This window comes from Delphinus delphis, chromosome X (assembly GCF_949987515.2).
Source record: "Delphinus delphis chromosome X, mDelDel1.2, whole genome shotgun sequence".
NCBI lineage: Eukaryota > Metazoa > Chordata > Mammalia > Artiodactyla > Delphinidae > Delphinus > Delphinus delphis.
The window spans coordinates 27,687,148-27,700,490 of record NC_082704.1 but is presented as its reverse complement, the minus strand read 5'-3'; the positions used below and the strand labels follow the sequence as shown (position 1 = coordinate 27,700,490).

The following is a 13,343-nucleotide window of genomic DNA, read 5'->3' as shown; positions in this document are numbered from 1 at the left end:
CTTACTTCCTTCAAACATGAAAAAAATATATATTCCCTTCCTACTGATTTTTTTAAAATCCTTTTAGGACTTTGTAAAGAATTACTGTAAATTTCTTTTTAACACTAGGTAACATCATTAGGTAGAATGCTCACTTCCAACACCTGTGACAGAAAACCCACAGTTATGTTGCATCAAAATCTCTTAAAAATAGCCTACTGCTATGCATCTTCTGTTGGATTGATTTTATTTCTATTAAGTAAATGAATACTGTTCTCAACATTACTAAATTAGAGAGTCAGGTTTAGCAAGTTCCAAACTCAAGCTAAGAGGGTTATTAATAAAATGTTGCATCGCTTGCATATTTTTACATTTCACTGAAATTGTATTGAATGCAGTATTATTATGTCAGAGTTTATAAAGGATTTGACATTTTGCTTCCTCTGGAAACTTAGTGAGCAACTTTTGGATAAACTGTAATTATTGTCATCAGATCCAAATCCCAGTGATTAGCACCTACCTTGGGAAGTAATGACCTTATTATTCTAATGAAATTTTACCTTAGGTGTCTGAAAGTTATCACTGGATCAGGTCAGAGTTTATAAAAGAAAAAATAATTCCTATACTGCCCTGCAAAGTGACCAGAGCAATGTTTTGATGCCATGTAACATTTTAAAAATAATGAATGTTGTGTAGATACTAAAGTGCATTGGTACTGAACACAAATACCCTAGATGCAAAAGGAAAACTACTATAATTAAAATGCTAAATGGACAGGGACCGGAGAAAGCTTCAGTCACACATTATTTTATACTCAAATATGAGGTTCGTTAGTATAAACTCAACATAGCGAGTGCATGAAAATAACTTTCTTACAGAAAACAGGATATAATGAATTAAAATATTCTATCTGTATAAGTTGCTGAAATACTAACCTTAAAATTGCTTTTATATTCAAAACCTGAGTGCAAGCCACACTAAAAATAAGTATTTGATCCATAAGCCATGTGGGTTTTTGTTTGTTTGTTTTTTAGTAGAATACCAATACTTGTTTAACTTAGACTTTATTTTGGAGCTGTTTCAGAAATTGTTTTTCATGTTTAAGTTTAATAATATCATTGATAGACATTGTCTTCAATTTCAGAAACTATGCTGCAAAATCAAAGATTTACTGCATTTTTAATTAGTATGAATATGTTGAAAGGTTTTTTTTTATGCTATTAGGTGATGAAGGAAGTTTCTCCCATTAAAGTTATATTTTTGTTCAGCTTTGTAAGAAGCACATTTCTTATTTCAATGAAGCTTTGTTAATCATATATATTTAAATGTGTCAAAAATATTTGATTTTAAAATATCCTATAATAAAAACTTTTGAAATGAAAATTGAACTTTTGAAGTTCTCATTTTGGTTTGTAAAGGTTTTGTTAAAGTGAGATAAACTACCAATACTTAAATATATCTACCTGTTAACTTCAGTTTTCTTATAGATCTCTCACTTGTGTGCGGTGTAATAAAAGTTATTTTATGTGCTTTTTATGGGAAATATGTGGGCTTTTTATGGGAAAAATTACTGACCTTAACCTTTGAACAGGAGGAATCTAATATTTAGTATCTACAGAAAATTTTGAAAGAATATTTTTCTAGTAAACTAGATGTATCAGAGTATTACCGGACATTTCTGGATGTGTGTGTGTGCGCTGGATTATGTCCAAGTTTCCTATAATATATCTCAAATTTAAGGGAAGTCAGAGGTATAAAATTTAGATCATTAATCATGGTATAAAAATTACATCTTCACTCCCAAACTAATGAAGCGTCTTAAAATAAACTTTCCTAAAATTACAGAAACTCTGAAAACCCTTGCTTAAAGGTCTTGCCCCTAGTTGGTTGTGAAAGCCAAGAGTGGAACTTAATTTTCTTGACCTAGTCCCCTATTTCTCCTGTCCCCAAACTCCAACATGAATAGCTATTTTCTTTAGGTACATAATCACTCTGAAATAGTATGTTATTATCTCTACTTTGAAGTTAGAGACTGAGTTATGGAGAAGAGTTGAGTGGTTGTCTGGGGAGACCCTCAGAAGCTCTGGATTCTTCCTTTACCATACAATTCCAGTTTTAAAAACCGGGTTTCCCAGCTCGATGCAGACTAGAAGCAAAAATTAGAAGGGAAGGGGGAAGAAAGCTTTTAAAGGCAGGCACATGGCCAGCTGTAAGAAGTGACCACTTCTATTGAGGAGGGAGATGCAAAACTATAAAACACAGACATTCCAAGCATAGTAGCCTAGGGTCCTGTAGTGTGAAGGCAAATAAATCCCCTGTACCTTAGGGTCCGTGGAGGGCATTACTGTATTAAAATGTAGTGTAGTATTTGAGCACGATAATTACTCTGAGTCAGTAAGAAAGGGAAAATTGTATATCCTTTGTTTAAGAAGGTATTTTCAAGGGAAAGATTACTGAAACGGCAAGGCTTAGCCTATAATGTACTTATTTACAAGCTGCTTTTGAAATTTGAAATTCAAAAGTACTTAGAACACTTTCAGAAGTTTGGCACTCAAAGAGAAGCTTCATCTCTCTGGCAGTTTTATACATGGAACATTTCATTATTTTATTTCCTAGCTGTGCCAAATCAATTAGGCATTAATTGTAGTTGTTAAAGGCAGATCAGGATTCAAGCCTTTGACTTAATTAGTTTAGTACAACTCAAGAAGCAGCGCTAATTGCCTTTAGTTTGGTGTTCATTCATAGCACCGCTTAGAATATTCTCATAACCGTCATCTTTTAAGACCTTACACAGAAAAGAGGCCATATTGCAATGTAGTTGAGAGAGTGGACCCTAGAGCCAGACTGCCTAGGGTCAAATTCTGGCCCAGTTATTCACTAGCAGTGCAATTTAAATTACCTCATCTGACCCAAGCCTCAAGTTTTTTTGTTGTGTAAAATAGGGAAGGTAATATAACTACCTCATTGGAAAGTTGTGAGGACTAAAGAAGCAAAAGCAAGTCAAGTCTTAGCACATTTTTGGCACATGCTTATTAATAAATGATGGCCATTGTATAATTATTATTACAAGGCCCCTATTAAGAACATTTCCTGTGGGAATACTAAATCATGATTTACTGTTTATTATGGTGAAATGAATTGTTTTCTCATTTTGGCACATGATACAAATCGTTTTAGCCAACTTTGCAAGTTATAAATATGCTTTCACTTTTTACTAGATGCTAATGTTCTATAAATGGATGAAAAAATGTATCTTACAGACTACCCTGTTAAAGACAATTTTAGGCTTAATCAGACTGGAGGAAGCTATGAAATGTTTTACTACCTACTAAGACCTTAACAACTTTGTAACATTTAAATTATGTTTTGAACACGAGTGGCTTTTGTTACTAGTTTTTTGTTTAATGACATCACAAAATGCAAGCAGGATCCCATTTTAATCACCAGCTCAGTATAATCTGGTGTTTTTCATGTTCCCTGTTGTTAAATAGCCTGGAGCTTTACGGGCTGTAGGGTATCTTTCCTGTATCCAGAAATTGGTCTCAGGCTTCCCACTACTGACAAAGTCCCTTGGAGAAACTTGGTGCACTCATTATTTGTGAGTTTCAATGGAGCAATTCAAAGCTGCTGAGGAAACTACAGCTTATTGTGTGTGCCCCATGTGCTCTCTCACTTAATCCTTATAGTAATCCTATGAAATGTAGATGTTTTTACCCCTTTTCCAAAGGAGGAGATTGAGGCTTGGATAAATTAAATGAATTGATCAAGATCACACATAGGGTAAATGGCAGAAGCGGTATTCAAGCAAGGTCTATCTGCACATGTTCTTTTCACTGCATTCCCTTGGCTCTCAAAAGGAACTAATAAATTACTCTTTATAGTTTGTACACAGCTGTATGTAAAGCCCCACCAGAACCAATCTGGACTATTTCCATGTGTGTCAACAGTTGGTCTATAACTTAGATCCTGTGAATAATCAGCTCTTTATGAAACCAGTTACATGCAAGAGATAAATGTGGCGCCCTATTCTGTTTTTTGGACAGCTAAAAAACCTGATCAGATTTCTCAAAGTGGGAGTCATGGGGAAGGCAGATTTTCTTTTTCTTGCCTTCTCTACCTCATATGGGGGTTAAGTTTTTTGAAAAACATCTTATTTCCTCTTGTCGCTACACCTCTGTGGTAGATGATTTTTTTTTTCTTGATTGACATTCAGAATATGTGCCATATGGAAATTTGAGCCTCTTCAAGGTTTTTTGTTTTTGTTTTTTAAATTTTTGTTATTGTTTTGAGTGCACTTGTATTATTTTACACATCCTTTTTGTGAAATATTTATTCCTTTTTTTAAAATTGGAATAACCTTGGTCCTAATCACCTCCGGATAAACAGGATTTTGTTACAGAGCAGTATATGTTTGCCAGGGAAACCAAATTATTGCGGATATTAAAATTTTCATTCCTGGAAATTGTCCTTTATTAACATGAAATGATATCGTCCAGGCACTGCAATTAAGTGGGCAGGCACTTAAAAGAGACTTAAAAAGAGACTACCTTTTTTGTTTTTTAAACAAGCTTTAAAAAACCCCTAAACTGGGATTGTGTCTTAATCATCTTCCTATCTCTAGTCCCTGGTACATGGTAAATGTTCCATAAATGTTTGTTGAATAAAGGGGTTGATTTTCTGTTGAATGGCAAAAGTAATTTTTTTATCACACTGTTTTGATTAGAGGTCAAGGATTACTCAATTTGGCACATGAAGAGCATGGGAGTAGGACTCGATGCTTCTCTTGGTTCTGCCCCTAACTTAATTTGTGACTTTGGGGAAAGTCACTTAATCTCTGAGCACCTTGGTTTCTTTATCTGTAAAAAAAGGCGCTATGACTAGATGAACTTGAAGGCGCCTTTCAACACAAAGTTGTATCATCTGTGATCACTGCATTTAAAAAATTTAGGAATGGCATATGAATCATTTAAAAGCTTCTTACTGCATAACCCTGATAAGCGGCTGTAAGGGTATGTCTCTCCTTTGTGCTTTGAAGCAGATATCAAATTGTTCCTATTCGAAGAAAAATGTAAGGGGGTGTGTGAAAATAATCGGTGAAAAGTTACTTTTTAAAATTATTATATCTAGAGCACTCTGTATTTAAGAATAGAGTTTTGCTCCAGTTAAAAAAAAAAAAGAGCTGCAAACAAAAATAGGTTATCTCTCTTTAAAAGTAACGTAAATGTCTAATGCATATGAAACTTTTCATCCATACTGTAAATCAAAGAAGCACAAATTAAGACAGCAATAAGATATATTTTGCCTATCAAATTTGTAAACATTTAAAAATAACACTCATTTTTGGCAAGGGTATTAAGAAACAGGGACTCAGAGCAATGGGAGTGTATTTAAATTGGTAACAACTGTTCTGGAGGGCAATTTGAGAGTTTCTCAAAATGCTGAAAAGTGTGTATACTTTTGACCTGCAATTCCACTTTTAGAGAAATTTATTTTAAAGAAATTTATCATGGAAGAGTACAAAATTTTATTCACATTAATGCTAATTATAGTGTTATATATCTAGGAAGACAAAAGATACAAACTCAAATCTCTTGGTTGTAAGGCTATGGGTCACTTTAATTTTCTTCTTTACTTTTTTATGGTTTCCACATCTTCTGTAAATGTTTTTTAAAATATGGGCTTGTCTATAATGAGTGTGTAGAAGTATTTCCCTTCTCATCTCCACTATTCAACACTTTCTTGCTTTTATTTCTGAACAGGCCTCCAGGAAAGGTTGTGATTTCAACATTAAAGGTGAGTTGTGCTTTCTGAAAGTGATAAGTATATTTCTACAAATTGTATACAATTTTCATTCATTTTTCTCTTTTATGTAATTCTTCGTTTTCTGCTTTGGCTTTCTATTACTTATTTTTTGCTAAGTAATATTATCATTGTATCTTACTCTAGGTGTGATTAGGTACTCTAGAAATACCTAATTAAATATTGTACTATAAGGAAGGGACTATAAGTATTTTTTAGATTTCTGCTAATTTTTATTTGGTTTACAATTTTTAGAATAAAAGAACACTATAAAATACTTGTATTTGTGTGTATGTGTGTTTTTAATTGAAAAAGTAATACTTGCATGACAGAAGTATGGAGCAACCAAAACACTTGTATACTTCTTATGGACACATGTATTGGTATCATAATTATATATAAAAATCAATCCTAGCCTTATATTCAAGCAAAGAAGTTTGATATTGAGACATTATGCCAATGGGAACCATTTTAAATACAAGAATATCACCAAACAGAACTATTTACATCAAATAGAATATATACTATATGTGTATGTTTGTGTATGGTTGTGTTTGTGTGTACGTCTGTACATATGTATGTATAATCTCAAACATGCTGTATTTTTTTTTCAGTTTCAGTGTCCCTACCTTCTATTTATACACATTGGGTATTGATCTGTTTGATAAATTGTGGTGTATTCATATGGAATATTCTGTAGCAGTGGCTATGAATGAATTAGTTATACACAATAACATGGATGAATTTCAGCACCATGGTGTTGAGTGGGGGAAATAAAACAAGTCACAGGAAAATACATGTAGGAAGATTCCATTTATATTAAGTCCAAAAGCATGCAAAACTAGAGAATATATTGTTCAGAGATACAAGCATAGTAAAACTATAAAGAACAGCAAGGGAATAATAAACACAAAGTTTAGGATATCAGTCATCTCTGAGGGTGAAAGAATGTAATGGAAATGGAGAAGGACATACAAGAGACTTGAAAGCTAATAGTAATACTGTTCTTTTTCTTAAACTGAGTACGTAAGAAAGGTTATATCATAATTCTTTATTCCTTATGTTTTATAAAAATTCTTTTATATTAACTATTTAATAAAACCGTTTTAAAAAACAACTCATGGACATGGTTAAAATTCACTCAGTGTGAGGGCTTCCCTGGTGGCGCAGTGGTTGAGAGTCCGCCTGCCGATGCAGGGTACACGGGTTTGTGCCCCGGTCCGGGAAGATCCCACATGCCGCGGAGCGGCTGGGCCCGTGAGCCATGGCCGCTGAGCCTGCGCGTACGGAGCCTATGCTCCGCAACGGGAGAGGCCACAACAGTGAGAGGCCCGCGTACCGGAAAAAAAAAAAAAAAAAAATTCACTCTGTGAAAAGAAGATGGTTGAAAATGTAGCTTCCCTCCCATTCTTCACCTTCCACTTCCCAGTCCTCCTATCCAGAGACTATTGCTGTTTATGCTTGTAGATTTTAAAAGCCACTTAGATCTTAAGATATTTTTAGGTTATAACAAATAGGTTTGGGGAATTTATTTTATCCCAGTAATTATAGATTATCCTTAACTTGAATAAAATTAGATAGAAAATGTACATATTTAGTAAATAAATATGAAGTTGGATATAGTTCTTTTTTACTTTTTATTTTGAAATAATTATAGAGTCACAGAAAGCTGCAAAGATAGTACAGAGTGAAGCCCTGTTATCCTTCACCCACTTTCCCCAGTGGTTATGTCTTAATTATAGTACAATATCAAAACCAAGAATTTGACGGTGGTACAGTGTGAGTGTATAGTTCTGTGTCGTTTTATTACATGTGTATATTTATATAACCACCACCACAATCCAGATGAGATCTAGTTTATCACCACAGAGAGCTTCCTTTATAAAGTCACACCCACCGCCTCCCCACATCATCCCTAACCCCAGGCAGCCAGCCACTAATCTGTTTTCCATCTCAATAATTTTGTCATTTGAGAATGTCCTATAAGTGGAATCATATAATGTGTGACCTTTTGAGATTGGCTCAAATGATTGAGATCCATCCAAGTTGTTGCATGTGTCAATGGTTTATTCCTTTTTGTTGTTAAGTAATACTCTATGATGTGGATGTACATGGGTTATTGAGTGCTTATTGTGTATAACAGCATATCTATTGATACCTTAAGCAATCCAAAGAAAAGTTTGATATAGTTCCTATTTTTGATGGCTTTACAACCTCACAGAAAAGATACATATATATAAGAAAGGATGATACATGTGGTATTGATGTTTGTAGACTAGAATAGACCTTAAGAATTACAGGGAGTTTGGAGGAGGAAGGGGGACATAGAGCAATTGTGAGAGCTCTGTTGCCTGGAATAGGAGAGAAAATTTTTCGGGAGGAAGTAGAACTTGTGTTAGGCTTTGAAAATTGGGAGGGGTTTGCATAGGTGGATAGAGAAAAATTGGGAAAGCATTGTATGTTAGGTAACAGTATGAACTAATTAATATGCAAAGGCAGAGAATTTGCTGGGCACGTTGAAAGACTGGTGTGACTAATGTAAACATTTCAGTGGTGGAATGTTGGTAAAGTAAATTGGGGCCAGATTTCCATGAGCCTTGAATGTCAGGTTAAGAAATCTGGGCTTTAAAATTTTGAAGCAAGATATTTAAAGTCAATTTTTATATGTCTTACAAGATTTTTTGCTGGGGAATTAACAAAAGTTAAGTGGTAGAAGGGTGGAAGAAAGTTCGGGGGAAAGAGACTAAGTGCAGAGAGAGCTATTAAGAGGTTAGAATGTCAAGACATGAGACTCCAACAGAGGGATGGTGTTGATAGGAATGGATGGATGCATATGACAACTATTTAAGAGTTGTTTCCTGGTTTTTGTTTCTTGTTTTTTTTTTTCTCTCCTCAGCAAAAAAGAGTGGCGGTCACATCTCAAACATTTTTTAAAATTTCACTTTAGTCACAGTTAATTACTCATTACTCATTACACAGTTACTTCCTCATTACTAAAAACCAGAAGTGACCTGAATTTTTTAGTAACTAACATTTTTAGCTTAATGTTCTTTAGTAGATAATAATGAAGATTTCTTTGAGTGTAGATCACTTTTGTACAAATGATTTGTGAAACTGGGTCTTTTGTTGGATGTGCTTATTAAAATTAAAAAGCTCAGTTCTTATAACTGAATACTATGAGGAGGGTACAGACAGCTCTCTGATATCCAATACAGATGGAGGGAAACAGTGGTGTGAATTGCTAGAAATTGAATGCTCTATCATACCTTTTAAGAAAGCATGTGTCTGAGGTTGTGATAGGTAGGAGTTAGAGAAATGGCCTAAAGGTGGGAAGCTGGATTTAGGTGGGAAGCTGGGATTTAGTAGGTACTGTGCCACAGTAATGGGGCAGCCCATCTCCAGAAAAAGGTAATAATTGAGGACTGTCTCAAGTCTAGCTAAGTTGGTGTTGGTTTTCTGTAGGCACATGCTTGGCTTCCATTGCTTTGTCCTCAAAGCCTGATCGAGGTGCTAGGGGAAGGACCTGGACCTTAAACCTCACTAAAGACAGAATCATAGATGACTATATATACCAAATCAGGTTTTACTAAGAAATCTTCCAACTAACCTCTCTAGAGATCAGATCCTCTGGTAGGTGCCATATCACTCCTTAAAACTAGGACTTAACAGCAGTTTACCTTATAGGAGTTGATATCTTTCAAAAGTTCAAAGTCTAAGAGAGTTTTGTTAAAGCCAAATAAAATAGAAGCCTAATCATTGCTTGCCAGTTTTGGTCTGTGATCTTTGTAAGTATTAAAACAAATGAAATTGAGGTACAGGAATTATTATTATGTATTTTTCTTAGGTTAACTTGGGGAAAATATCCATGGAATTAAGGTTGTACAGTGCTTCTGATTTCCCTACTAATGAACAGTTATTGGAGGGTAATTGGGTAAATATAGTTAATTTGTAGGACAGTTGAAGGTGTTTCTCTAATATTCATTAACCGTTCTTAATTATCATCAGCTTTCAAGAATTCTCTCTCATCTTGTCAAGATGGCTATTTCAGGGTGGTCAGGGAAGGCTTTTCTGATGTAATAATGCCTGAGCTATATGACCCTAAGGATGGTAAGGAACCATCCAGTTGGCCAAAGTATAATTGTGTGGTTGTGATGGGAGAGGGAGGTGAGAAATATAGATGTCAAAGATGTAGGCAGGAGCCATATCATGTTAGGTGTTCATGGGCTGTGGTAGAGTTTAGATTTTATCTAATACTTCAAATTCCATGAAACAACTTTTCTCTAGAAGAATCTATATAAGAATTGGTAGTATTTCCCAAATGCTGGGAGGAATTCAATGAAACAACTTTTCAGCTTGAAGATACTGGAAGTCCTACAGAAATTTCTCTAGCACATTATTAAGTCTTTAGCATTATAATAATCTCTGGAGTAGAGAGATTATTGGAGCCTGTCCTGATACTTGTATAATTGCTACCTTAATACATACATACATCCTTATGTATCTTAGGTCACTTATCTGTCAAAAATGGTTATAGTGACTTTCTGACAAGCTCTGTGATGTACACCAAGAATTATGAAAAGTTTTTTTCTCAGTATTAGTGGTAGCATTCAAATTACTGTACTTCTATAAATGTAAAGAAAACTTAAGATGGAAAAGAATATTGTGTTAAGATTTGCAAATGTATGATTATCTTACTTTACCCGAATTTTTTTTCCAACAGAAATGCAGCATCCATTTTACCTTCTCTAACCTCCCAAATATATATATATATGTACGTATGTGTATATGAATGTATACGTAGATATATATGTATTTTTGGTGGGTTTAATTTTTTTCATCTGTTACTGTTTTGGGGCCTTCATTTAATACCGGTTAAATCTTGATTCCTTTTATCTAAAGTGTATAGAGTTTTTAAGAAAATGATTCTCTGAATATGGTCTTCCTCATTATGTACTTTTGTGTTTATTTATGAAGGGATACTTTGGGGAAAATAACAATTCTAATTCAACCCTTTGCTTAAGTCCTTAATCTTTTTAAGCTACAAAGGTACTTAGTAGTTCTTATCTTCCTGCACAGTTTTTTAATGTTAAAAAGTTGGGTACATGTGAAGGAAAATATCCTGTTACAATAGAAAAATCGAAAATTGCTGATTGGTAGCCTTCCTATGCAAATTAAATTGTCCCAATTGGCATAAAAATCTCTGGGCATCTATCAGTATACAAACATATAAGCTCTTTATGGGCCTTTGATTTATTAATGTTGTAATTTCTAATTTATACCCATTTTAAACAAAGTTTTAAAGAAAAGATATTTGGTCTTTGTTTCTTTTCTTTTTGAAATAGGAAGCAGAGAACTCTGCATACAAAGTTGGAAATGAGTCCCCTGTACAAGAATTGAAGCAAGATGTGTCTAAAAAGGTTTGTAAGATAAAATGTTAATATTAGTTTAGCAGATGTCATATTTTTATGGTATATTTAAAGTGGAAAATTTTTTATATTCTTTTAGTATAGTGCCCTGTACGCGGTGGATGTTCAGTAAATCTTCCTGAATCTGTTGAATTTGTGATTGAAGGCGCATCAGGCTTTTTAGAAGGCATTTTGTAATCGAACTAATTGGTAATTTATCCTTGAATCAGTATTTTGAAAAATGTTTTGTAATGTGTTTTTATTTTTTATACCTGTATTTTTATTAGAGTAAGCTATAGCTACTCTTGAGGCTAGTACCAAGAGGTAAAGGTACTGAAAAACTCAGTGCAGCAAATTCTAATGTCTTGAGGAGTTAGAGGTTAGAAGAAGTCATTACTCTTCTAGTACCTTTGATAACTTTTAAGGAATTGATCATATGAAGCTTCAGGGTTTGGTTTACTGGAAGAGACTGAGCATAAGATAAAAATTTTGGCAATGGGTTATTCACAGTATCAGGATAAAACCCAAGGAGAAAGAACAGTGTGTGTCTGTTCATTTATACCAGTTTTGAGTGTTTTCTGGGCCCCAGGCACTGTTTAGCGAGTGGATTTCCAGAGACCAATGCTACGACACATCCTCTATCCCAGAGTTTCTCAACAGCAACACCTTTGGGGTGAATAATTCTTTGTTGTGGGGGGAAGGAGAGACTGTTCTGTACATTGTAGAATGTTTAGCAGCATTCCTGGCTTTGACTCACTAGATGTCAACGTCCGCCCCCCCCTACCAACCCCTACCCCATCTTGACAACCAAAAATGTCTCCAGACATCACTGAATGTCTGGGGGAATGATACCAGGCAAAATCACCACTAATGTAGATTCATTGTTCTACCCTTATGGAATTTAGAAACTAATGGACTACATATTTTAATATTGATCATACTTTTTCCTTTAAAAAGAAAAATTTCCTTTTTGGGAAAAATGGTTTTGTGTATTAGCATGAATGAGATAACAAGAGTGGTACCCTTTTTTTTTTTTTAAATCAGAAATGTCCCACAATTCTACACAAACAAACAGCTGTCTTGATTTTTTGGCGTTCCCTTCTGGTTCTCACTCATTTGCTTTTTTTTTTTTTGGCCTGTTTGTAGTGTAGATAGAATTTTGTTGGTGATGGTGTTGTTTTGTTTCTGACAGAATTTTATATTCTACCTTTTCCTCTTAACATTTTTTGATTTTTATCATATTTCTACATGATTTTTTTTTTTTTTTTTTGCGGTACGTGGGCCTCTCACTGCTGTGGCCTCTCCCATTGCGGAACACAGCCTCCGGACGCGCAGGCTCAGCGGCTGTGGCTCACGGGCCCAGCCGCTCCGCAGCATGTGGGATCTTCCCGGACCGGGGCACAAACCCACGTCCCCTGCATCGGCAGGCGGACTCCCAACCACTGCGCCACCAGGGAAGCCCTCTACATGATTTTAATACTCAGTTTTCATTTGGTCTATTAGCTTCCATCAAGCAAATGGATTATTATGTATCTAGCCGTTTTTATTGTTGAAAACTTGAAAAGTTTCTGTTTTTCCACTAGAGCTTTTCTTTCCCTTTTTAAGAATTTTTTTCTTGGGATAAAATACAAATGGGTAAGTATAGTTAGTAGCCAAAAAAAGGTGATTTTTAAGGAGAGTTTAGAAGCTGAAAAAGTAGTAAACACTATGGAGCCATAGAGTGAGTCTTAAGACTCTAGGTATTACTTTGTAAGTTCTGGCCTTTTCAAGTGAATTAAGTATCCAACATTAATGATAAAGGCTGTGGAGTTACACCCTGGATCAGGGTATAACACAATCCCTGTTCCCAGTAGCTTACATTTTAGTAGAGAAAATTGGATAAACACAAAACTGAGTGTAATAAGTGTTCAAGTAGACTTGCAAACTTTATAAGAACACAAAGGGAGGCTTTACTTTCTCCTCGAGGATAGGAATGGGGAAGGAGGAAGTAGCATCTGAACTGGTTCTTGATGAATGGATAAGATTTGGGCAGGGGGCTTCCCTGGTGGCGCAGTGGTTGAGAGTCCGCCTGCCAATGCAGGGGACACGGGTTCGTGCCCCGGTCCGGGAAGATCCCACATGCCACGGAGCTGCTGGGCCCGTGAGCCTTGGCTGCTGAGC

General features: G+C 35.1%; 1 protein-coding gene across 1 annotated transcript in view; it reads left to right on the top strand.

Annotated features, from left to right (window-relative positions):
- Nucleotides 1-13,343, top strand: part of WDR44 (WD repeat domain 44) — a 79,401-nt gene that overhangs the window by 18,298 nt on the left and 47,760 nt on the right. Inside the window, exons 2-3 of the mRNA XM_060001630.1 lie at nucleotides 5,739-5,772; nucleotides 11,121-11,195. Of these exons, the coding sequence (XP_059857613.1) occupies nucleotides 5,739-5,772; nucleotides 11,121-11,195 (109 nt within the window). The remainder of the gene's footprint in view (nucleotides 1-5,738; nucleotides 5,773-11,120; nucleotides 11,196-13,343) is intronic.